At 45.4% G+C, this 25,212-nt stretch overlaps 1 protein-coding gene across 6 annotated transcripts in view; it reads left to right on the forward strand.

Annotated features, from left to right (window-relative positions):
• The window catches only part of LOC122827221 (nck-associated protein 5-like), a 126,084-nt gene that overhangs the window by 87,276 nt on the left and 13,596 nt on the right, over positions 1-25,212 (forward strand). For 5 of the 6 annotated variants that reach the window (XM_044109920.1, XM_044109921.1, XM_044109918.1 and 2 more), the window contains 8 exons: positions 7,907-8,000; positions 9,901-10,017; positions 11,161-11,229; positions 13,596-13,634; positions 14,099-14,218; positions 19,741-19,845; positions 21,017-21,205; positions 21,516-25,012. In XM_044109920.1, coding sequence (XP_043965855.1) covers positions 7,907-8,000; positions 9,901-10,017; positions 11,161-11,229; positions 13,596-13,634; positions 14,099-14,218; positions 19,741-19,845; positions 21,017-21,205; positions 21,516-25,012 — 4,230 coding nt within the window. Of the gene's footprint in view, positions 1-7,697; positions 7,725-7,906; positions 8,001-9,900; positions 10,018-11,160; positions 11,230-13,595; positions 13,635-14,098; positions 14,219-19,740; positions 19,846-21,016; positions 21,206-21,515; positions 25,013-25,212 lie in introns of those variants that run through there. The other variant, XM_044109924.1, reaches the window with a different exon arrangement.

Below are 25,212 nucleotides of genomic sequence, written 5' to 3' on the forward strand. Positions count from 1 at the left end.
AAATGTGGCTGTCAGAGCATGCTAAATGCTTCTGATCTGTATGTGTGACTTGTTGTGAAGGTTAGAGGTCTCCGGTAGGGGTCAGCGGTCACAAGGTCACTGACCTTTTGTAATGCTACTCTGCAGTAACACCCATGACTGATGTGCCTGACTTTTACAGCTCTGGAATGAAGCAAACCTTTCGCCGAACGCCCCGGGTCCAGCCCCCGCTGTGTTCGTTGCTCTCATTGATTTAGGTCACGTCTGAGCAAGGGTCTCCAACATGTTTTGCTGCAAAACAGCTCTAAGAGGATAAGAGTGGCTTATCATTGGGTTAAGCTAGGCAATCAGCCGGTGGGCATACTAAAGCGATTTGCTGGAAGAGAGTCAGGAAAGGAGAATGGAATATTTCTGTGCTGAAACGGACAGTTTGTTGAGTTGGGGTAAGAAGATTGCTGCGGTCACTGAAGCAGTCACGCGAGGTCCCCGGGTTGGCCTCGTTTCGGCTGCACAACTGGGGGATTGTTCTCCCTATCGCTTCCCCTGCTTAGCAGATTGCAATTGTTCACCTGTCAAATCTGATTAGGTTTTGTTGAACCTGAGCCTCTGACAGAGCTGGAGAAGTGAAGCAAATTCAGGTTTCCTTCAGGAATTTGTGGCCAAAAATTCAAGAAACAGCCGCGTTCTTGGTCCTGCATGAAAAATTCATGAGCGACTCCAGAATAAGATGCAGTGCAGGCGTTGCCAAGCAATGATGGGAGCATGCTGTAAAACTCGACTCGATGTTTACATAAAACTAATTTGATGGAGATACAAAAAGATAGCTCGGGTGCTTCCAAACCAACCCTATGCAAAGAAGTACATGGTAATTTAAAAAAACCTCAGGATTTCTCTGTCATTAGCCCTAGTAGGCCTGATGACAGGAAATCGATTTAACAGAACATGTGACAACATGAAGTAGATCTCAAAAACAATTGATGCAAACGGCTCTCTGCCAATTGTCGCAAGTACTTGATGGCAGTTGTTGTAAAGTATGACATTACAAGCTATCGGGTTTATGGAGCAACTACTTAATCACCAGGTGGCTTTGGTTGGTGTTTTTGCCTCAATTATTGGAATCAGAATGTGAAAACTTCACTTTGTGTTTGCTCAGAATAAATGCGAGAAAAGGCCTCTAAACGTTGCACGTTTGCAAAGACAAGCCCCACAGAGACCGGCAATCTGTCGATGCTTTCCTTGCACAGAAAGTGTGGATTTTCTCAAAGCCAAAGTCTCTTTAATCACCGGCACACACGCCTGTGCGCACACACACTCCAGCTGACAAAACAAGGGTGGATCTCTTCATCCCGGGTCGTCCCTCGCCCATCCAAGGCTTTTCCATCAGGGCTCTAGAGGCTGGCTTGCCTCCTGGCAGGGGGCCTCTCTCCTTCAGTGAGGGCTTAGCATGGGCCATGTGGGAAAGTTCCTGCCTGCCAGAATGCCGTCGCTGCTCAGCACGCCGCTGAATAATGACACGCCGAAATGCAGCAAAGAGAAAATGAGAGCAGAGGATCGGACTCGGCAACCTGGCCGAGCTGTCGATTAAGCGGAAAGCACTCAGGCTTATGTGATGACCACACTGGCCTACTTGTTTGCCAGGAGACCCACATTTCAACAGCAGGGACTAGGTCAGCGTGAGAGCCGGCCGCCCGGCCGCCCGCATGGAGCTAAGGGATGTATGCGCTGTACTCCTGGCTTTCTTCAAGAGGAATGGAGGAGGTAAACGTGGAGGCAAAGTCAAAATGGGGTAAGAACGTTTCAACTTCTATGGGTATGTCCAGAACTCGATGGAAAAAGGAGTTTACCCAAGACCTGTTGCAGTTTCCTGAGCAAACTCCAGGCGTTCGGCCGTGTTGCACATTTGCGTTCACCTGCATACGAGATGAAGAGTTTCTCTGAAGATCATCACAGACCCGCGGCTGACGATTGATCGGGCCCTTAATTGCATTTCCTGAACTGCTGACGAATATTTGGAATTCAGCCGGAGTGGCTCAGAGGTCAAAAGAGTGAGAATTGGCTTTCACCTCAACACGCGCTCTCCTCCGTCCTTTACTTGCCCTCTTCTTCCCTCAGTGATGCACTCAATATTTCCTTGGCTCGGTTTGTGATAAATCATCCTTCCACTCTGAGAAAGAATGTTTTAACATTAAGTGATGCTTGTGTCATCTGAGAGTTATTTCCCATCCATCATAAGCATTTAGCACGGGGTGTCGTCCATGTAAATAGGGCTAAATGGAGCTGGATTTACAGTAATGACAAACTACAGAGTTTATCTTCAGGGATGTTTTACGGGAGCTCGTCCAATTGTGGCCTGAATAAGATTTACCGCTTTGGGAACTGGAATTGATGTATTTTTGTGTGTTTTATAATGAATTTACATCACATTTAAGGGCGTATTTATGCAAATTCACTTGGATTTGCATCGCATCGGGTATTTCCCAATATCAGATCCGACTGCCACCCAGGAATTTTATTTTTCTGACGTTATCATCAAGCTAGGAAATCAATTTGCTAATATGCTAAGGCATTTATTTAAACTATGAAAAGGATTCCTTTTCTATGACGATGCTGAGCAGAATACAAAGTGAGTTTTTTTCAGTCTCTCCAGTCCATCACCATCACATCTGTGCTTCGGAGTGCCCGTAAGTGCTCTCCCCTCCTGCCTTCAAACGGACACAAACCGCTCCGCCCAGATCTCATACGTCGGTTTGCGGGGAACTTTGGAGGGACGCGTGAAAAATGAAGCGGCTCTTTCGGAAAAACGGGAGCTCTTTCAGGTGTGCTGGAACGAAAACACCAGACTCCCGTTCAGCAGGGGTGGGAGTTTCTTCCCGCCTCGCCACTTAGCGACTTGAAGGTCGCCGAGGAAGTTTGTCTGCATGCACGGGCCACACACAATCACCCACTTAATTCCACATTCATTGCTACTCTGGTGTGTGAGGTGTTCTTACTCCGCAGCATTAGACTCACTCTGACTCCATCTGTTGGCTGGATTAATGATATTTCCTCTCGTCTCGGTTTCATTGGCGCGGCCCCCCCTTTTTTCACATTAATCATACACCTGTCTCACATTACCCCTGTCGCCAGGTTCTACCTTAATTTCAGCAGATCAGATTATCAGAAATATTAAGTGCTGTAGAAAATGAGCTGTGAGGAAGTACCAGTTGCAACAGGTTGGACTGTTTTCACAATACAGACACAGAGAAAAGGAATTAAAAGTTGGATGGCAGAAGAAGGAGATTTATCTGTGGGTGATCACCTTCCTGTTCGCCCTCAGTTTGTCCGTGACTCCTACCTGCAATACTGATCAGGCCTGTCCTCAAATCCTTGACCTGGGGTCAGAGTCTCAGGCCTTAAAGGCTCTGTATGTCCAGGTCTTCCTTGTGCTATAAGTTGTTCTGATTAAGGCCAGTGTTTAAAGCTCTTTGACGGTGCGGTCAGCAGCAAGAGGCCTGAATACAGCCGGCTTTATCGCTCAGCCTGGACAGATGGTGGGCATATCGCTACATCCTGCCTGCCTTCGACCCTTTCACCCACTAACTCACATCCAGCGTCCACCACCATTAAACTAAACATTTACATCTATTTGGTATGTTTGCAATGGGGTGGAAAGGCTTCTGTGTTGAATCAAAGACTCGTATCAGAGCAGCAATTTCAAATTGAATCATTTAAAGACACACGATGAGCCTGGTGATTTGTAAAGTCACATGCAATCATTTCTTGCATTGTTTTTCAAGCTGAACAAAGTCTGGCCAGTCTTTTTAAATGTTTCATTTTAAAATGTCTGCTAAGCATTGAGAAAAGTTTCATAAACGGTTACATAAAAGCTAGATCACATATTGTGCACTGGTTGCATAAAAGAAGTGGCTGACCATCAAAGTTTATTTTTTTTTAATCATTACTGTTTCTGTTTGTCATGTATGGATTAATCACAAAGTGTCATGATGGGTGTGGTGTGGAGGAGGTGAGGTAAACGCAGTAGACCCAGATGAGGTGAGATGAGGAGTTTAATGATGAATGAGAAACAGAAAATAGTCCACAGACCTGGCAGCACTGCTGAGCGGGAGGCTAAAGCTCACAACAGGTAGCAACAGGATATTACGAGGACTAGACGTACACTGTCGTAAACGGACGTAACCAGACGTAGGACCCGACGAAGACAGACACACACAGGTGACTCTAAATACACAAGAGGAAATCAGGGAACGAGATACACCTGGGGACTAATCACGGGGAGACAGGACAACACAGAGACTCAGACACACAGGAAACTAGAAATAAATACACCAAAAACATAGAACCTGACAGTACCCCCCCTTAACGGGCGGCTCCCAGACGCCCAAAACGGAAACACGAGGGTGGGTGGAGGGGAGCTGGACGGTGGGTCCAAAGTCCATAATCAACGAAAAACAACCTAGTAAATAGGCGGAGACACAAGGGTCCAGAGTCCAATAAAACAAAACAAAACAAACCCAACTGGGTGGGTGGAAGCACAGGAAGGTGGGAACCACAGAGGCGGTCCGGCGGCCGTCCGCGGCGCAGGAGGCGGGACCCACGGAGGCGGTCCGGCGGCCGTCCGCGGCGCAGGAGGCGGGACCCACAGAGGAGGTCAGGGGGCTGACCTCGGCGCAGGAGGCGGGAACCACGGAGGAGGTCAGGGGGCCGACCTCGGCGCAGGAAGCGGGAGCCACGGAGGCGGTCCGGCGGCCGTCCGCGGCGCAGGAGGCGGGAACCACGGAGGCGGTCCGGCGGCCGTCCGCGGCGCAGGAGGCGGGAACCACGGAGGCGGTCCGGCGGCCGTCCGCGGCGCAGGAGGCGGGAACCACGGAGGCGGTCCGGCGGCCGTCCGCGGCGACGAGGAGGAGTCTCGGGAGGAGCACAAGGAGTCTCTGGGGTCTCGGGAGGAGCACAAGGGGTCTCTGGGGTCTCGGGAGGAGCACAAGGAGTCTCTGGGGTATCGGGGGAGCACAAGGGGTCTCGGGAGGAGCACAAGGGGTCTCGGGAGGAGCACAAGGGGTCTCTGGACTGACACTGGGGGTCTCTGGACTGACACTGGGGGTCTCTGGACTGACACTGGGGGGCTCTGGACTGACACTGGGGGGGCTCTGGACTGACACTGGGGGGTGGCAGCGGAGGAAGTCCGGCGAGGCGCCACGGAGCGGGCAGCGGAGGAATCCGGCGCGGATCCGCGGGGCCGGCAGCGGAGGTGGCGTTCCCGGAGGGCGACGAGGGGCCGGATCCACCGGCGGCTCACATCGTTGTCTCCGGGTGGACTGCGGAGGTGGTTGATCCGGGAAGCGACGAGGGGCCGAGTTCATCGGCGGCTCACGCCGCTTTCTCCGGACTGACTGCGGAGGTGGTGGTTCCGGGAAGCGACCAGGGGCCAGGTCCACCGGCGGCACAGGTCGCCTACTTCCCTGGCGGAGGTAACGGAGGGGACCGTATCCGGGGGGTGCCAAGACCAGTCTAGTCCCCCTAAAAACCTCCCGGTCCAACTGGGCCAAAAATTTAGCGACCTCACCTCGTTTGTGGTCGGGTCCTTCTGTCATGATGGGTGTGGTGTGGAGGAGGTGAGGTAAACGCAGTAGACCCAGATGAGGTGAGATGAGGAGTTTAATGATGAATGAGAAACAGAAAATAGTCCACAGACCTGGCAGCACTGCTGAGCGGGAGGCTAAAGCTCACAACAGGTAGCAACAGGATATTACGAGGACTAGACGTACACTGTCGTAAACGGACGTAACCAGACGTAGGACCCGACGAAGACAGACACACACAGGTGACTCTAAATACACAAGAGAAAATCAGGGAACGAGATACACCTGGGGACTAATCACGGGGAGACAGGACAACACAGAGACTCAGACACACAGGAAACTAGAAATAAATACACCAAAAACATAGAACCTGACACAAAGTTGTTTTTTTTAGTCTTTGGTTCTCAGCACCAAGGTTAATTTTTAATAAGTTTGGATGTCTACTCTCTTCATCTGAAAAACGTAAACCCAAAATGAATAACCTAACGTTATTGATAACATTTTAGGGTTTTCTTTCATATTTACCAGGTTTAATTCTAGATTAGCTATAGAGAAACCCTAATATAATCTATCTCATTTTAAAAATGTAAACTCTTGATCCCCTTTCTTAGGTGCTACGTTAAACTTTAATCCACTTAAAACAACCAGATTGCCCGTGCCAAATATCTCTGTTTCAGAAATCATGAGCCTTGTGTTGTTGAATAATTAAGAAACACCTAAAAACAAAGAAATTAAAATCTCTTTCTTCCGGTAAGGATGCTGTTGTAACGGCCCCCAGAGTGATCCTGTCGTCCCGTTTATCAAGCGGAGATGATCTGATGCTGCGGCGCTTGGCAAGCAGACGGCGGCGGAGCCACGCGTCTGTTTTGCATGCGCCCCGCGGCGTTAGCAGCAGATTGTTTTTGAGCTGATCAGGCCTTGAAGCTCAAGGTTACGCGCTTCGCGTTTGCCGCTGTGATTGCCCTTAATTTGAAGCCATCAGCAGCCACATATGCGGTGGACTTACACCTACAAACAATAAAAAAAGAAAAAAGAAACCAGAAAAAAACAAATGGTCCAATAAGCCGTGAAGTGGAGCATGTGTGCTGAGCTTTCTCCGCATGGCAAACGAAGCGGTCCTAAAGCGGTGCGGTTCTCTGTGTGAGTTGATGTGGACACGCTTCTGAAAATAGAAAAGAGAGAATCCCATCTGAGGGGAAGATCCATTTCAGACAACAGACGCCGGAGAGAGGTTGGACTCTGCTCTCGTTTGAGGCGATTTCAGCCCAGACGTTAGCCTCCACTCTGGATCTGCTCACACTTTCATCTTCACATCATATCGGACTCTGAATTTCCATCATAAAGAAAACAAGGCAACCAGTTCAAACTCGTACAAAAGATTCACTCAAACAGAGCTCCATATTATATTAGCTACAGGCTAACTGCAGTGTGATATGGAGCTTTTTGGTTTTTATTCATGGCACATGCTAATTTCTTTATTAACACTTTAATACCTGAATTTATTTCCAGTTTCACAAAAAAAAAAATACCCAAACATGCTACTTTTGGTTTTGTTCTCAATCAGATATGAAATTACTAAGGGGTTATCATTTTAAACCTTGCATTTCCCATTGGTGTAAATTTAGCTATGATGCTAATTTGATCCACCAGGCAATTAAGGAATGAAACAGACTGTTCAGCTTTGGTATGGTGATTATTTTGTTGATGGTCAAACAAGATTTTGAGGCTGAGTCAAAATAAATGTTTTTGGACATTTATTTACTTTTTCATTCTTACAGAATTTCAAGTACGGCTAAGACACTGAAAATTCCCGTTACTGCTCTGTCCTAGAAGCTTTTATCCTTTTATCAGAATTTTGATATCATGTTGTTTATTTTTATTATATCACATCTAGAAAATATTTGTCATCGCGAATATAGTTTATTGCACTGCAAAGCTCAGGGTTTAGAATATTCAATTTATCAGCCAAATTCAACGCAGTCGGCCATTTGTACGCTTCAACTTCCATGAACAACGTGTAGTTCTCACTCCGACCAGTAGATGGTATCAAAGCATGTATGATATCAATCAGTATAAAGCTAATTAGCACCGAATAAGGGGTTAAATGAAGGAATTATTATCTGTCTGACTTCGCTCACTTGTTTTGTGACTTATCAGACAGCCGTGAAGGTCATTGCTGGTTGTTTGCCATTTTGACGTTGCGTTAAGTTACCTGAACGCCCCAGGGCGAGCTAGCTACCAAAAACAAGAGCATTATTTGACATCTCCTGCTTTTCTCCTCACATTTTAAAGCAGTGAACCCCGAGCGACTGTGTTGTTTAGAAGCGTCTTTTCCTCTGTGCTGTGTGCAGGATGGAAGAGACGGTGCGGTCGCTGCTGCAGAACCAGGGCGGCGTCCTGGAGCAGAGCGCTGTGGACACGGTGGACATCATGAAGGCCTACAAGGTGGGCCACTTTTTGGCTTTGGAAAGTCTTCCCGGGAGCTCGAAGTTCTCCTTTAATATGGTTTGAAAACACAAATATCTTTCAAAGGATTTTATTAACAAGTTCTGCAAGTTACTGACAAGTTTTATTAACAAGGCGACAGCAACATTCTCTAGAGCCTGTGGTTCCCTGAGTGTGAATAATGTTTCCACCGTTTACTTTCATTTTTTTTGTTGTGTAAACCTTTACACATTAAGTTTACCATTTGAAAAAAATTTTATATATAAGAATAAATTATTCGTTTTGCTAATATTAAATCAATCCCCCTCAAGTTTTTTGTTTGTGTTTTTTGCGGAAATTGACGCAAAATCAACACATTCTTGCATTTGTCATGTCAATGTGTAAATTGTAAATTTTCCTCAAAAACATTGGTTTTAATTTGGATTTCTTGGCCTCAATTTCTAAAAGGGGGTCCACAAAAATTGTGATTCTGATTGCAGAGAAGCACACAAACAAACAAACATCTGTTTCGGGGCTGTTTAAAGGTGATCCGATCTTAATTTTCCATCCGTTTGTGCAGTTTCTAAACAAACTTTCCTCCTATGATCGAACTGTCAGAGCGAATAAACATGGACGGCGTTTATTCGACTCCCAGCGGGTTTTTAGCGTCGGGACGTGTCCCCGCCGCCGCTGCCCTGTGTGTATACAGCAGACTAACTCAATAAGTGGAAAGGGCAGCGCGCGGCCCCGTCCACGCGCCGCGACTCGCTGCGGATTATTACCACAGAGTCCGACGGACATCGCCCAGCTGAAGACAAATCAAAGCTGTAAAGTATGGCTGCGGATCTGAGCAGCTGATGGAATCGAACAAGATTGAAAAGCTAATATGTGTTTTGGATGAGATTGAATCAAAGCGAAAACAAAGTTCCCATTAAGAGTGAGCAGCGTTTGGATTCAGATGAGCGCAGCCATCTATCAGCTCGATTCGTCGCTCTGCAGCACATTAACTAAAGATACCAGACAGCTGACTGGTGGAGCGCAAGTAGGGAGTCATGACGACATACCTGCTCTTCATTTGACTAAATAAAGTTAACAAAATGAAAAAAGCTGCAAAAATTCATTGTAATTATTGAGGAGGTTTTTTAAGGGGTGAGCCACGGGCTTTATTTTTCAAATATTTTATGGTCGAAGACACGTCATATATGTACACATTATGGATTGAAATGGTTAAAAGTTGAATATGTGCTTTATTTGCCATATTTGATAGCCATGGGTTTAAGGCCTACTTTAAAAGTCTGTGTCAAACCCTTGATCTCTACGGGGTTGGCTAAGAATTAAACATAAAAGGCAAATAAGTGCTTTAAAGAATGAAAATGCAAATGAACACAGTTGAAAGAAAGTGGAAATGTATTGCTTTTGTTAAGCTGTTAAGCTCCAGGCTATTTTTAATTTTTTTTATTATTATTATTTTTACTTTAGCCTAAAAATTCCTTTAGTTGTAGCTCCAAAACAACAAAATTAAAAACCCTGCAGGCAATACTTTCCTTTGGAAAAATTAATGGAAAGCCAAAATCTAAATATTAGACTCTCATAATAATGAAGGGAGTCAGAAGGAGAAGATATTGACCTAACATAGCAAGCAGTCAAAAAAAGATTCAGAGTTGGAGGAACATGCTCCGCCTACTTGGGAGTGGCTACGTATGCAGCATTTTGGGGAAACTAGTCGGCCATTTTACAGAGCAGCTATGGATTCAACATGTTAGAGTGGCAGACACAATTTTATGAATATAGAAGTATCTGTCTCATATTTTAATATTCCGTATTTTCAGGCTCAGCTGAGAAGAGGTTGACTCTGGGGAAACTCTGATGTGTAGACGGTGGAAGTGAGGTAAAACTGCTTCCTGTTTCCCCGTCTCTGCAGGATAAACTGTCAGAGGAGGAGCAGAAGCAGAACGACGACCCGGCAGAGAGCGACGTTCCTCCAGTGGACCAGGAAGACAGAACCAGGCCTCTTCTGGAGCGCCTCAAGGCCCTGGAGGTGAGCCCTTATTCTACGGGGGAAAAAATTCATTTTAATTAAAAAATAGAATTAATTTCAATTTAAATGTAGGACTGAAATGGGCTATTTTTATACCTTTAATTCTCGAGAAGGATATTACGGAAACTAAACAATAATAGATAAGATTGTTGATAAACACTAAGCATTGATACTACTCTGGGTTATTTTTATTTATTAATAAGAAAAAAATCTTTGTTTTAGTTTTGTGAAAATTGTAAAAATCCTGGTATTTCCATGCTTGGCCAGCAGGGGGAGCAATAACATCCACATGAAATACCTGAAAGGGCAAAAAGGCAGCTTGTGATTGGTCCAAATACCTCTAATCAGAGTTGTGATGTCATTGTTTATGGAGAACATTTATAGCTGAGAAGCTATTAGAGCTAGCATGTGGCTAAAAGTGGCTAAATATCCAAACTAGTGTGACAATTAAAGAGGAAGATGATTATTTATTTCCAGCTGTTGGGTATTTCAACCTGTCAGCTGGTGGTTCTGGTTCTGGTTGTTCTGGTTGCTCTTTCTGGTGGTGTGTTATCGAAACGTCGGTGGTGTGTGTGAGCAGCCTGAACAAATCCACTCGCTCTGTTGATTTAAGATGATTCCTGTCCTAACCGTAACAATGCGGGAGATGTGAGGAGTTTCCTAATAATAGAGGCGCTAACACAACAAGGCGTTGTTTAATTACTCATCAGTTCGCCTCCAGAACCAATTCCCACGCTCGGACGGTTTAATTAGTCAGCGTTTTGGGCCCCAATTACGTTTTCCATGTTTCCGTGCGGGGCCTGGTGGGTTGTGCTGAAAGGGCAGAGGGCGAGCGGAGCGCGGCAGGCTGACAGCTCCTAATGCGCCGCCTGCCTCTGACAAATTGGAAACTGTGGAAGATCAATAGCGCGCCGCCTCGCCGCTCGCCAAGCAAAGGAGATATTCTTATTAGATCCAAACTCTCGCACCACAAAAGTTCAACATCATAACTTCCGTCCCCTTGACCTTTCTCTCAGTTGCACTTGGTAATGCTTTTTATTGGCCGTCCCGGTTCAAAGTTGACATCTGACCTTTGTTATGGAAGCTTTCCTCTGATTGCTGCCCGCGTTGCTCCGTGTAACTAAAGCGAGCGTGTTGTTTCAGGAGAAGAACTCGAGCCTGGCCCTGGAGAACGAGAGCCAGAGGGAGCAGTACGAGCGCTGTCTGGACGAGGTGAGCCACCGCCGGCTCCACCGGCCGGGTTCTGCTGCACGGAGGTCAACACAAGGCCGCCAACGAGGCTCTGCAGAGCACGGCGCTGCCCATTTACTGGAATGCAGCCACCGGCACAGTAAATGAATGCTGAAACAGACACCGGCCTCATATTTCTCAAATGTTATAACAGCAAGCGACATGTTTTCAAACCGCTTTGACCTTGTGTTATGTTAAGAACAAGACAAACAGTGTGAAATCTAAATTTAATGAGCAGAATGTGCACCTACAGAACAGACCTGATTCAGTGTTAAAGATGCAGCAAGTGGAATAGACTGCCATCTACTGCCACCTGAGGAGGAGTTGTGCCTCGATGGCCAACCAGGCGTTGCCATGGAGATTAGAGGATTTCTCAAACAAGAATGAAAAAGCCAAAGCAACACTCCAGGCATGTTATAAGAGAATATCATTATAACATGATGATGAGCTTAAAAATTTGAATTCACACAATACTGTCCCTTTAAAAGTGGAACATAGTGACATCTAGCTGTAAAACCTGCAAATTTCACCGTAATCAATCTTAAAGGTCTAAAGAGCTTTTATTGGCAGAGTCAATAAGCAGAGTTTTTCAGCATGCGAAAAACGTGGCAGAATCTGTAACCACAACAAACCAAAGAACAATTTATAACAGAGATACGATCCAGAGTTGGGAAAGAGTGGCATCTGGTGGCATAAACTGAAAACTACAACGAATCCAAACCACAACCTGGTCTCCTGGAGACTACTGCGGCAGGTGGAAACAGTCAGTTCTTCTGGAAGGTGCAGCGTTTCTGATGGTGACATCTAGTGGCACAATCTATAAACTGCAGCCAACACTTTGATAAAAGAAGGGCAGATGGAGGCTGGTATTGTGCAGGTCAAACTAAACCACTGAACTAAACGGAACTTTGCAGTTGGCTTTAAACCGCTGTTACTGAGAAATAAATCATTTTAAAGATTTTCAAGATTTAAAGAAAGAAGAAGAGGCGTCTGCAGGCACACCCAAATCAAACTGATTTTAAAGGTGCAGCATAAGGAATATAGTGCCATCTAGTGACCCAATCTGCATACTGCAGCAAAACCGGTATCTATTCACCTCTAAACTTTAGTAGCAGGGGGAAAGTAGGCAGAAAGCTTTATCCTGCATTCAGCATTTAGTTGGACCCCTGTAGTTGCCATTGTTTTCAAATATTGAAGCATAATTAGCATAATTGTTGATATTTTTCATAGTTATTGCCACAGTCGCTCTGATTTTTTTTTTGTGTGTGTGTTTTAGTTTCAGAAAGTACATTTAAAAATAAATGCAGGTTTTTCTGGGAACCATTTCTGATGCAGATTATGGCATATCAATGCACCCTTGCTGAGATCCTCGTCCTCCTGGCCTATAAGCAAACACAGTTCAGTCAAAGAAGAGAAGAGACCAGCGATTACCTATTCAACACACACGAACACAAGCATAAAGCAACAGAAAACTTGTTCAGCAGACGACCAACACCTCAGTCATATGTTCTTAATCTTGTGCGCCTCCCTTTTCTGATGCAGCTCTGGGTAACTGCCCAGATGGTTAGCATCAGAAACGGGCAGCGCCTGCCGGTAAAACTTTGCTCTAAATTAACCACACCAACCCTTCCTGTCGTCGTTCCTGCAGCTCATTTGTAACTTTTTACAGCTTCGGGGGAGCATGGGGAAGGTTTAATATCCATAAGTGTGTGTCAGCGGAGCAGCTGGAGCCGTCGTTTACATAACAATAGCCCTTCAGAGCCTGCTGGTTATTTGAGAAGGCCTGATAAGCGCGGCCGGAGGAGGCGCAGCAGACTCTGGATCGCTGCCGGACGGCAGGTCCAGCGGGAACGAGTTGAGCGGCTCGTCCTGGAAGCCGCGCAGATTCCCCCGGAGGAGCGAGGGACTGGGATGAAAGGAGGAGGATGAGGATGAGGGCTGGGAGTGATGCCCGCCTGCCTCCGCTAGCCTCTGGCTGCAGAAACGCTCAACACACTTATCTCCATGTTTACCCTGCTCTCTGCTCATTCAATAATCCGGAGTGCGGCTTCACACGCTATTAATGAGCAATCGATGATGGTAATGGGAGCTGCGTCTCCATCGGCCTTGTGGTCTGAGTTACACGAGGGCGTGAGGAACAACAGCACTTGATCCAGTCAGGCCTCTGCCTGTACATCAGCCAGCCTGTCGATTCGGCCATCAGGCAGGGAGGGAACAGGAAGGCAGCCGGTGCGCCACAAACACATGAACAAAACTGAACATGACGCCTGTCTGGGTCTTCCTTTAAAGCTAGAGAGTCATTCACGCATAAAGCTGAAGCTGATCTTTCTCTGTCTTCTCTCTTTAAGGTTGCCAACCAAGTTGTCCAAGCTCTTCTCACACAGAAGGTTTGTTTCAAATGTTTCTGTTCTTCGTTTCAGAGCAGCTCTCTGCACATTTTGGAGACTAGCTCTGATTTTGAGTCATTAAAACTCAGAAACGCAAAACTCCTCAATGAATATTTCTATTATATTGGTCAGGCTTGAAATCACATATTCACAGATGAATATAATACTCAGACAAATGCACGTGAAACGTTGTGCACACACATCCGGGTCTTTGTAAAAACTAATATCTCTAATATTTGTTGCAGAACCATAAATCTCTGTTTCCCCATGAACACAAATAATAGTTTTTTTGTGGTACTAATTTGAGTTTCTGTGTGGATGAAAGGCTAAAACATATAAAAATGTAAATGTCTTCGGTTTTCCATTCTCCTCTTTTTTTTTTTTTTGACAGAAGGTTTTTATTCTTTGTCAGAGCAGCGATCAGAGTTATGAGCGTTAAACCCGGCTGTTTGTTTGTGTGTCAGGACCTGAGGGAGGAATGTCTGAAGCTCAGAACCAGAGTCTTCGACCTGGAGCAGCAGAATCGAGCGCTGAGCGTTTTGTTCCAGCAGAGGATCAAGCCCGCCTCAGACCTGCTTCTCCAGGTAAAACCAGCTCCTCTTGGCCTTTCACCTTCCACTGCTCACTTAGGAAAACCCATTTTAATAAAACAATCTTTTTTACATCTGAGCTTTTCAGAAAAATGTTCCCTTTTGTAAATAATCTATTCCACCGACACTTTCCAAAAATACAAGTCTCAGAGGTTTTTCTACGTCATCAGATCTGAGTCAGCCATTTCCTGCGGCACAGGAAAAAAAAACTAAACAAAAAAAACCCATCTCCATGTCCTTTTAGGGAGTTTGTTTTGTTTCTGATTACTTTGTGTTAAAAAAACCTCTGGATCTGACTCAGTCTTTGATTCGACACGTTAAAACCAGGACTGAGTTCTGGATGCGTCGGCGTGTTTATTACACAATGTAGGTGTAGCCGTTTTTATATTAGAGCATAAAATTTCCAATAATAATAAATCTTCTTAAACCGAATACATCAACTTTAGGTTTAATTCTCATCTAAAACCAAGTGGACTCTTTACAGATGTGTTCACACCAGACCTGTTCAGCCCACTTTTGGTGAAGGAGGAAGTTGCGCTCAGTGTCTTCGTCAGAGGCTTTCTTGTCGTTTCCGCCAGTGGTTCTTGGTGCAGCGCCCCCACAGGCAAGGAGGGGAACAGGTTGCTCAAAGGGTTTGGTTTGTTAGACACAGAGCAGCGAGAAAAAAACCACAGCAGCTGGAAATGGACGAAATGTTGCTGTTCTGGTCCAAGAAGAACAGAGTCTACTGGACTATACGGAGGACAACAGTCAGTTTGTTTGCTAAATCCAGTGGTTATGAGGCAAACACACTAAAGAGCATAGCTGTGATTCAAATGGATCGTCTTCGTGGTCCTTCATGGTAGAAGATCCTCCCTGTACGTACGAGCGCTCTGTTAAAACGTGCGCTTACGAAAGAAGAGCTGCCACTCTCCGAAGAAAAGGACACTTTCAAATAATGGTTGAAATTGCAGCAGGGCAATTTACTGATCATATTAAAAGAACAAAAAAAAAAGCAATAGAAATAAGAGGAGAAAAGAGCTGTCATCCCAGTCAGACAAGAGGAGACGGAGAGAGGTGAGGATGGAATCGGGAAGGGAAGATAAGAGAGAGAGAGTGAAAATGGAGAGAGCTGAGATAGCAGAGAGGCTCCGGCTCTGACAAGAAGGTCAAATTATGAAGAGGCAGAAACAGAGTAAATGGAGTAAAGACAAGAGAGAAGAAAGAAATAAAATCTGTGAGTGCGTTTTAAAGGGATTTGTCAGTTCCTTGCTACCTCCTGTGACTTTATTGAGCAGAGAGGAGCAGCGCTAAGTGAAGCTGTTATATAAAAGGCTCGCAGAGGAATATTGATGATGCCACCGAGAAGTCCAATCTCTCTGAAAATGCTTGTAGACCCACAGAAACATGATGGAGTGCAGCTCAGACTGCAATTTGTTTTTGTTTTTTTGTTTTTTTTTTCCTTTTCTTTGCGAAGGCAGAGATGCCACCTATAAATTAGCTACGCGTCGTCGTCAGGCAGGTAAAAAAAAAGAAAATGAATAACATTGTTTGTTTTACGTAAGTGACTGATCAAAGTTCTCGAGTTCGTGACGGCCTTTTTTCTTTTCTTTCTTTTTTTTTTTCCTCTTTAAATTAGTAGCGACTTTCCCCGCAACCAGCCGGGGGGATTTATTGCGAGTATTGATCATAATACATAATATGGTGACGCTACAGCGGATGTTCGCTGCATTCATCATGAGTGTGGGAGAACTGTTAAAAACAGCTAAATCTGTCCATGTCAACGCAGACGGGGACATCCTACATCTATCTGTTCTCCCTTCTATTATTTGACTGGTGTCCCAATTACAGAGCTATAGGGGAGGATGTAACGTCTTTGTTGGACGTCTTAAATATGAAGACACAAAACAGCCAAAAAAAAAAAAAAATAGCTTAGCTTCCAGCCTGGAGGATGGTCTGCTCACTAAACACATGGCGAGGCTAAAATAAATAAATATCCCCAAGATCAAATTGTGTTCATCTTTTTCTTGTTGCTGTAAAAAAAAAAAAAAAAAAAAATCCAATTTATCAGTGTTTTAATAAAGAGAATTAATTCGAGGTAAAGATTAAAAAAAAAAGAAAAAACCTTGACGTGTGATGAGTTGGCTGATTGTAGCCTAGCTATGTGTATAGTTTAGTGATTAATCTGGTCAAATTGATTAAAAAAATAAGTGAAACTGTTTAATTCCTCTGTTTTAGTATTTTTCTTTTTAAATGAATGCTAGCAGTTTAGCTTCAGTTTGGTTAGCAGAGAGACGCTCATCTCTGCGCAACTCGATTCAAAAATTACCATCGTGAGAAAATTATATTTGCTTTGTGTTAACATGTTACCTTAATATCAACACTAATCCTATATTTTAATTGCGAAATAAAAACTAGCAGCATATTTATTTATGAAATACTTCTACTCGACTTAAAGAAAAACGAGATTTCTTTTTAATTTGTGACACAAACACAAAGAGCAGATTAGCTTAGCCTTTGCGCAAAGTTTAGGATTATAGTATTTCCGGAAAAGTATCCAGATTTTGTGGTGAGACACAAAATGTGTTCAACATTCTGAGAAAAGCGTATTTGCTCAAAACTAAAACGGAATAATAAAACTCACTTTTTGGAGAATTCTCTCAGGGTTGTTGTCAGGTCGTGTGTTTGTGCGTGGCAGCACAGTGTTAAGAGAATCAGAATAAAACCTTTGGTTTATGACAAGCAGATAGTTGGGTGGAAACAGAGAAGCGGCCCACATGAGATTCTCCTCACATTTTGTCCCCAGGAGCCACAGGGGGACCTAATCAGGCGTGTGAGCGTCAGGTTTCTGGACCTCTTTGCTTATCGGTAATTAAACGGCCTCGGCTCCCCACGGCCTCTCCGGTTCCTCTGATAAAGAAGCTCTAACGCTCTGGGAGGGAGCGGCGGCAGAGGAGCCGAAACGCTTCCCTCTGATTCCATGAAGGTTTTTGATTCTACATGGATGAAGCAGAGGTGTGTGTGTGTGTGGGTGTGTATGTGTGACTGCAGCGTTAGCGGCGTGTCACGTTTGACCCATTACTGGGGAAAGCAGGTGTTTTTTTTCACAGAACACAACAGAGGATGTACAGCTGAGCCTCATTAGGAAGAATAAAATAATAATAATAATAATAATAATAATAAGACAGAATGTTAGCAGGCTGCTTACTTCCACAGGAGTCCTTTAATGTGGCAGCAGAGGATTTTTATGTTGAAGGCCGATCGTAATAATCTGAACTTAAAGAAAGGCTGTGATGACTGCAAGTGTTGATCACACCATGCATCATGTGCTTCTTCTCTCAGTGTGTGTGTGCGTGTGTGTGTGTGTGTGTGTTGAGACTTTTCCCCCAATGTGAGTTTTTGACAGCGGTTGCCGATACTGACGGATTTGTTTGGAAGCTGCCTATTGCTGCTATTCCGGGCTGATATTCATTATCTTGAAATATGGCTCCTGTCAAAACAACAAAAAACACACACACACACACACACACACACACACACAGCTAACAAACAGCAGAGAGCCTTTCTATCTCTTTCTTTTTTTTTTTTTTTTTATTCGTCTTCCTCGGAGTCTGGAGGAAACTTCTCAGGCTGCAGACGTTCAGAGACGCGACTGATTTGCATGATGGATTACGGGAGCTTTTTAAAACAAATAAAAAATCTGTGACTTTGAGCGTCGGCTTTGAGTCTGAAAAAGAGGGGGGAAAAAAAAAGAAGAAGCGCAAGCGGCTTCGTCATCTTCCATCTCCTTCAGAATCTACCCCCCCTCCCTTTCCCCCCCGGTGACCCGGTGACACTATCGACTGCATGGCTGATGAGGATGCTGAGGAGGTGAAATGGAGCACCGAGCGATAAGATCGTGGGCCTGCGACGCGGCGGCGGCCACTCCCAGCCTGCAGCGAGGCCACCGCACACGCAGGCCGCTTAGACGAAACTACGAGGATTTCATCAAAGTGGTGCTTTACCGTAGAGCGGAAGGAAGAAATACAGAAAACGTTTCACCTCCTTTTTACTCTCGTTAGCGGAATAATTGTGCAACACAGCCAGAAGAAAGGGGTGAAATGATCAGACTTGAAGTTGTTTTCATGAGAGCAGAGCTGGGCTCAGTCCGTCCGCTTCTTTCTTCTCAACAGAATCAGTTGTCTACAGAGTTATTTAAGATTTCTGCTGATTATAAATAACAGTTTGATGCGGACTCGTTAATAGACGATGCCAATACCGAAGCAGAACTTCACAAGATCTCATTACATTACTGTTTCATTCTCCAAATGTAAAACCTGATTCTGGTCATGTCATGAATTTATATTGGTAATATTATCACTTAATTGTCACATCATTTTGTCTTTTTTTCAACTATTATTTAGATTTTATTGTCATAATATTCTGACTTTATTTTTGACTTTATTCTCTTCATATTATCACTTTATTCTGGCCCTCAAACTCCGTTGTAAACGTCAGAAATCCCTTCATGACAATTAATCATAATTATTTATGTTATTCCTAGTGCATGACATCCATGACGCATAAGTTGAGTTTTAATAATTTATGCGTAATAAATGACTCGGATTAGTAATTATTGGGCATCTCTTCCGTTTTGGTGGAACTTCGTTCTCGTGTTTTCAGACAATAGTTGTTCAGAGGCTGGATGCTCACAATACCAAAACGAGCTTTTCTTTTTAACGTTCTGCAAACATTTGAACAAAAAGAATGGGGGGGGGGGGGAATAAAATCAAAGCCCCGATGCTTTCGTGCGCCGAGTGAAATGATAATGCAGGCGTTCAGAGAGAGAAGCGTTTGGTAAGGAACAAAGGTAGTCGATATAAACCGAAGCTTTTCCTGTAATATTTATGATTTCTGGCAACAACACGAGCGTTTAGTTTTGCGAGCGGATCAGATGAGCAGAGCCGTGTCTGTACATGCGGTCCCTAAGTGAGCCCTGCTGCTGCTGCTGCCAGTGGAAGTGCAGCATAAGATCAAGTGTTCTGCTCCTCTTTACTTCCAGCTTAAGTTAATTTGAGCGTGGGGAATGGAGCGTAATTAAGTTCTGAGATGAATGTGTGGGAACGCATTTGGTTTTGAGTCCTTCCCTCTCATGTGCAAGAGTTAGCTAACAGAAGAGAGTTGGACATAAATTTAAGGGAAGCAAATCAAATGAATCCCCAAACCCCCCAATGTAATTATTTCCTATTCACACTGGTTTTTTTTTTTGGTTTTTTTTTTTTTGGCCGGCTGATGACTGTAATGACTTTGAGAGAAGCGGAATCGACTCCAGCGAAGGGAATCTGATTTGTAAAACAGCGCTCAACCTTGACCCAAAGTTCTCACTGTTTCATATTTGTACTGCTCTTATAATTCAGTTCGGTTTCTGACTTAAAAAGAGCAAAGAATCAATGAAAATCCTCACATCTTTCCGTGAGGCTTACTTCAACCTCCCAGGCTCTTTGTAGCTGAAACTCACCGCTCCATGTCCTTCGTTCTCTTTCTGCTTTGACTTACAGAAGCTGCACTCTCGGATCATGGATCTGTCGGCGGCCGACCTGCTGCTGGAGCCCGAGAGGAGCAAGGCTTTCCTGCTTTCCAGGAACTCCGACTCTCCTTCTGCCGTAAGCCCCAAAAACACATCTGCAAACCCAACGATTGGGGGGTCGTGACCTCTCTGAGTGGAACCTCTGGTATCGCTTGGCACTAAGAGGCTTAAATCCTTGTCGTGTTACCAGAAAAGCATCGATTCAGACTCTACGTCAGTTAAAATGACTCCACAAGACGCACTGGAACATTAGTCATCTTATATATTATGCATTAAGGCTTGAAGATGAGTTTTCTCCTCCCTTCTTTTTTTTCTTTTTACCCCTGAGAATGTCACCTGATAAACTGAAACCAGGAAAGTGAGTTATGAATCCTCTAAATGTCCACACATCCTTCAGACCCAAGTGGGGCTTCTTTTTTTTTTATTTTTATTTTTTAACCGATCTGTTTCTGAGGTTCTAATTTGATAAACGTGCCTGGGATGTGGCAGCAGGGCATGAAAATTAGATCTCTCCGCAACGACTGCAAGATATTTCTCTGGAAAGATTTGGTCGGTCGGTGACGGTCTGTCCTCGCTGAAATACCATCAAGATGGTGATTAGGTACGCAGCAGCAACCAGAGCTCAAAAGCGAAGCAACTCTCTGATTTGTTGGATGTTGAAAAGGGGAACCTAGAACTGGATGCTGAAGTTTGACTCTCATTTACACAGTCTGTGTTATATCTGCAATGTGTGATGAAGCTGGATAATTGGGACGTTTACTTCCTTCATCGTCCCATCGGCACCAGTCCCAAACTCATGGTGATGACCAGTTTTCAGCCTTCAGTCTTAGCAACTTCAAAAAGTTGTTCTATAAACATCCTGATCCTGTTTAAGGTCTAGCCGTAGTTGAACCCTTTTCTTCGCAGGTTTGGTGGAGCTTCATTGAAGTTGGTTGGTTTCATGGCACCAATCCCAATGTTACCGTCGTAGTTCAGGTCAGGCTGTTCCAAAACCAGTTTTTGTGCACTTAGGGTCACTTTCCGAAGGAGCTCAAGTTTTATCCACCTGAGCAAAATGTTCAACTGAGATGATAGAAAGATTAGCTAATGTGCGTCACCAAGGTCTGGAAACTGCCACAACCTGTTTTAGCGAAGAGAAAACGTCAAATTAACACAATATTATAGGCCACGATGAAAGTTTTCCTCTTAATACAGACCCGTAACGTTTCACCGGTTCTTAAAAAGCTTGTCTTTTATGTTTCTTCCAGGAGGTTCAGCTAAGTGGAAAGCCAGGTCTCCCTGTGGCCAAGTGTTTGAGCCAGCTGAGCCTGAGCATGCCCCCGCCCGTCTACCCACGCAGCAGCTGCAGCAGCAGCGAGATCTCCCTGTCGAGCGCATGCAGCGAGTTCTCCAGCGGCTCGTACACCTGGAATGACGGACGCTCCTGCGGGAAAAAGGTAAACCCAAACATTGGTTCCACAAAACAATCACGAGTGGCAGCTCGTCAAAGTTCCCCGCTCATTCGAGGCCCTAATTAATCCCATATCCTCCTGGAAGAGTTTGATGACCATGACTAAGAAAAAAATACTCCTTAGAAAACTCTTAAAATAGATAATACATTTGAAGTCTATGGTAGTTGGGAGATCTTAAAAAATGGTTTTGTACTTTGAGTAATCTAACAGTTACTATTAATGTTAAAGTAGTTTGACAAAACTGACAAAACATGACCTATTACAAGTGTTAACTTTGTCTCTTTGTGCTTTAAAGTCTTCTCTGACATGGGAGAAGAGGCTGAGTTTGGGTTCATCGGCTCCGAGTAACATCTGCGCCCCTTCAGAGGAGCAGCGGCCCACGAGATGTAAGGAGAGCCACATCCTGGAGGGACTTAGGAAGCTCCAGAGGAGGAAACACCGGAGCTCCTCCTGTTCTTCGAAGGTCTCCAGATCAGGCTACAAGGACTGCATGAACTCCAACGAGGGCATCTACTCCCTGGGGATCAAGAGCAGCAGCAAAGGGGTTTCCAAGCCCAGCCACTGTGGCAGAACTTTCACCGCTCGCAGCAAGCAGAGCTTCTACGATTCGGATGATGCAGATGATGAACTGGCACAATCTAGTCGCAGAGATGACATCCCCACCAAGGACTGCTGGTTTCACTGCAAGAGACTTTCTCACAGCATCTCGGACAGCTTGTGCAGCTGGGACGGGGCGCAGGAAGGTGACGCCCCTTCAGGACCGACGGTTGCGAACCCTTGCTCTGGCTGTGACTCCAAAGAGCGTCCGGAGAAGCTTGTAAGTTTCATCAGTTTTCTCTCAGATGGAGAGCACAAGTCAGCTTTTAGTAAACCAACCAAGCTCCACTTCAACCCGCCCGACCCAGAAAGCACCAAACACCTCCGTGATGTGGACGGCCGCGAGGAAAAGTGTAGTGAAGTCCGAATGTCCTGTGACCAACCGACAGAGCAAGCAGAGAGGGAGTTCAAAAGACTGACTAGGGATGCTGCAAAGCTCCTTAAACAAAAATACTTGGGCAGAGACCAGGGACGCACCCAGTCTGCCGATGGGAGGCCCAAACCTTTAAGTCTGATGAAGGAACCAAAAGCCTCCAAGTGTACCCAGTCTGAAGAAAGCATATTGGCTATCTTTGATGCAGAAGGGGAACCTATTGAGTTTTGTCCCCAAAGGCTTCCAGCAGATGCAGATCAAATTCAAGGGAGGATAATTGCTGCTAACTATGCAGAATTGGTACCACCAGAGAGACCAACAAGGCAAACATCTGCAAATGCAAGAAATTATAATGTTCTGGAATCTCCAGAGAAACCTTCAGAGTGTAGGACTAGTAAATCAGCCAATAGCAAGGATGAAAGTACAGAGAGACTGTATTTGCAGCCGACTCCACAAAGAAAGCTAATAAAACCACCAGGCGTCCGAGCAAGTAAGGGTCAGTCCATCCCTCCGTCGAATGATGCTGCCTCTCCCAAGACTAGTGGTTCAAAGATTCCTGGTCGTAACAAACCGTCAGCATCCCCACTGAGGGTGTCTAAAGGTCCAACAGCTGAGCCAAGCAACAGTGGAAACTCAGGATCCTCCACTCAGGAGAAATCCCCTTCCTCTCCTACAGTTAAAATGTCCAGATTCATAAAAACACAAACTAGCTCTCAGAGCCCAAAGGCTGTGAACTCCAAATGGAGTAAGGGTCCCTCATCCACTTCCCCCCACCTCCCAAGGCGGCTCCTGGAGTTTGGTGACACTAGTGAACAACCAACCAGAGACAAACACTGTGAACCTAGCAAAAATAAACTCAGGTCTCCCTCTCCTCCCCCTCCCCCGGGCCGCAGCACCTCCCTACTGATCAGACCAAACTACGAAGGTTCCCCTCAGGCACATAAAACAGTGGTGGCTCCACCATCCACACTAACCACTGGGAGGGGCCCTCCGCCAAGTTACTACACCTCATTGGCACCAAATATGCAAACCACTTTACCCATCAAGGATAAAGACTGTTTGGATTTGGATGCAGGCTATGGAACTGCACTTGCACCTCAGAAACTGATGGAGAAAACCAGTCAGCACCTTCAGAAGACCCCCATTGTGACTCAGACTCCTACTAAAGGCACATCCAAACGAACGAAAGACTACCTCCCTTCTGCAAACTCAGGGTCTGTTCGAGAACCTGACAATGCACCTAGAAGCTCAAAGAATGTCCCTCCTCCCTACAGCGCCCTCAGAGGCTCCTCTCTTCAAAACACATTCGCAATTAAGAAAGGACCCACTCATGAAAATGTCCACCAGACAGTTCAGAAGACCTCTATAAGTTTACCCATATCCCTTCAGGATTCCCCTCAATGTCAGCCAGAGCAGCAAAATGCTAAAGCTATCGTTAGCCCTCCTGCCTCTTCTGTTATGTCACCCAGCCAAGCAGAAAAAGCTGCAAAGACTCGGATCCCAATGGGCTTTAAAGCCTTTTTAAAATCACCTCCAACAAGTAAAAGTAGTCCCACTGTTCCTGGTAAGCAAGAGAAAGACCATATCAACTCAGTCTCCAAGGAGACGGAGACTTCAAATGCCTCGACCCAGTGTGACGGTGTGCAAGCGCCGTTTTGTATTGATTTACCACCCAAGATGTCTTCCACAGAGGGGAAAGGTACAGGTGAAGTCCAGTGTTGCGTTCCAGAAGAGGACGTACATCCCGCTGTGTTGCCTGGTGAAGCCGATGTGTATGAGAAGGGGAAAAGGACCAGTCAGCTCTTTGGTCGATCCATATCCGTGACGACAAAAACCCATCTAAAGCCCGCTCTGGGAATGAACGGCGCCAAAGCTCGTAGTCAGAGTTTCAGCGCCAACTACATGGAGAAACCCAACATCAATGTGCTGGAAGGACCGGGAAAAGTTCGGACTCAAATCATTACCAACTCGGGTGAGAGGGGAAACTCTCTGTCAAGGCAGAGTTCTTTAGAGGTACCAGCTGTTGGCTTGGCTGAGAGTCCGCTCCATTCACCCAGGATGAGGCTAAGCCACTATGGAGGCATGACAGCTTCAACCAATACCAACGGCCTCCCCGACAAACCCTCAAAGTCAGGCTCTAATGGGGAAGCTGTCACCTCCCCTACACATAAAGAGGTGCACAGTCAGCCGACGGGCGAAAGGACGAGTTTCAACAACATCCGGAAACCAAAAGTGGCCTCTCACCCACAGTTTCAGCCTCAGCCATCCTTCTATAGCCCTGAAAACCCTGCCAGAGAGAAGGAAAGCCTGGTAACCAGCTCCAACGAACCGGGAAAAGCCCAGCTGGACTCGCCAACCAAACCAACCGACACAGAGGACAAGAAAATCAGCCCAACAGTTTGCACAATTGAAGAGAAAGTCATGATGGGCATCGAGGAAAACTTGCAAAAATCCCAAGAACAAGAGAAGGTAGCAGCCAGCGAGGCCAAACAAAAAACTGGCCCGTCTCTCGCTAACTGGTTCGGCCTCCGAAAGAGCAAGCTTCCGGCTCTGAGCGGCAAGAAATCCGACTCCCCCAAAGGGAAGGAAGAGAAGAAGGAGCTAAAGATCGGGTCTGTCCTCGGAGGGAAACAGGTCAAGCCTGACAAGAAGAAGGACAAGAAAAAGGAGGGCCCGGAAATCCAGAATCTGTCTGAGATGAACAACAAGCTGAGCTCCATCATGGACCACTGCAACAATCAGATGGGTCAGATCGCCAGTCAGATTCAGAGTACCACGGCGTTCATCGGCAAAGACCAATTTGTCAAAGACCTCCTCGGCAGGTGGGTAGAGAAGTATGATTCTTGTTCTGTCGTACAGTAAAACCAGCAGCTTCCAGTCAACTTAGTGTGTTTAAGCTAATAAACACTCCACATCTCATTATATGAGATCTCTGTGTTTGACTGAGTGTGTGTGTTTGCCTTCGTGAAAGAGCAGGCTATTTCAGTTTATCAGCTCTCCGGCTTGACAAAGGCACTAGCTG

Source organism: Gambusia affinis, linkage group LG24, assembly GCF_019740435.1.
Source record: "Gambusia affinis linkage group LG24, SWU_Gaff_1.0, whole genome shotgun sequence".
NCBI lineage: Eukaryota > Metazoa > Chordata > Actinopteri > Cyprinodontiformes > Poeciliidae > Gambusia > Gambusia affinis.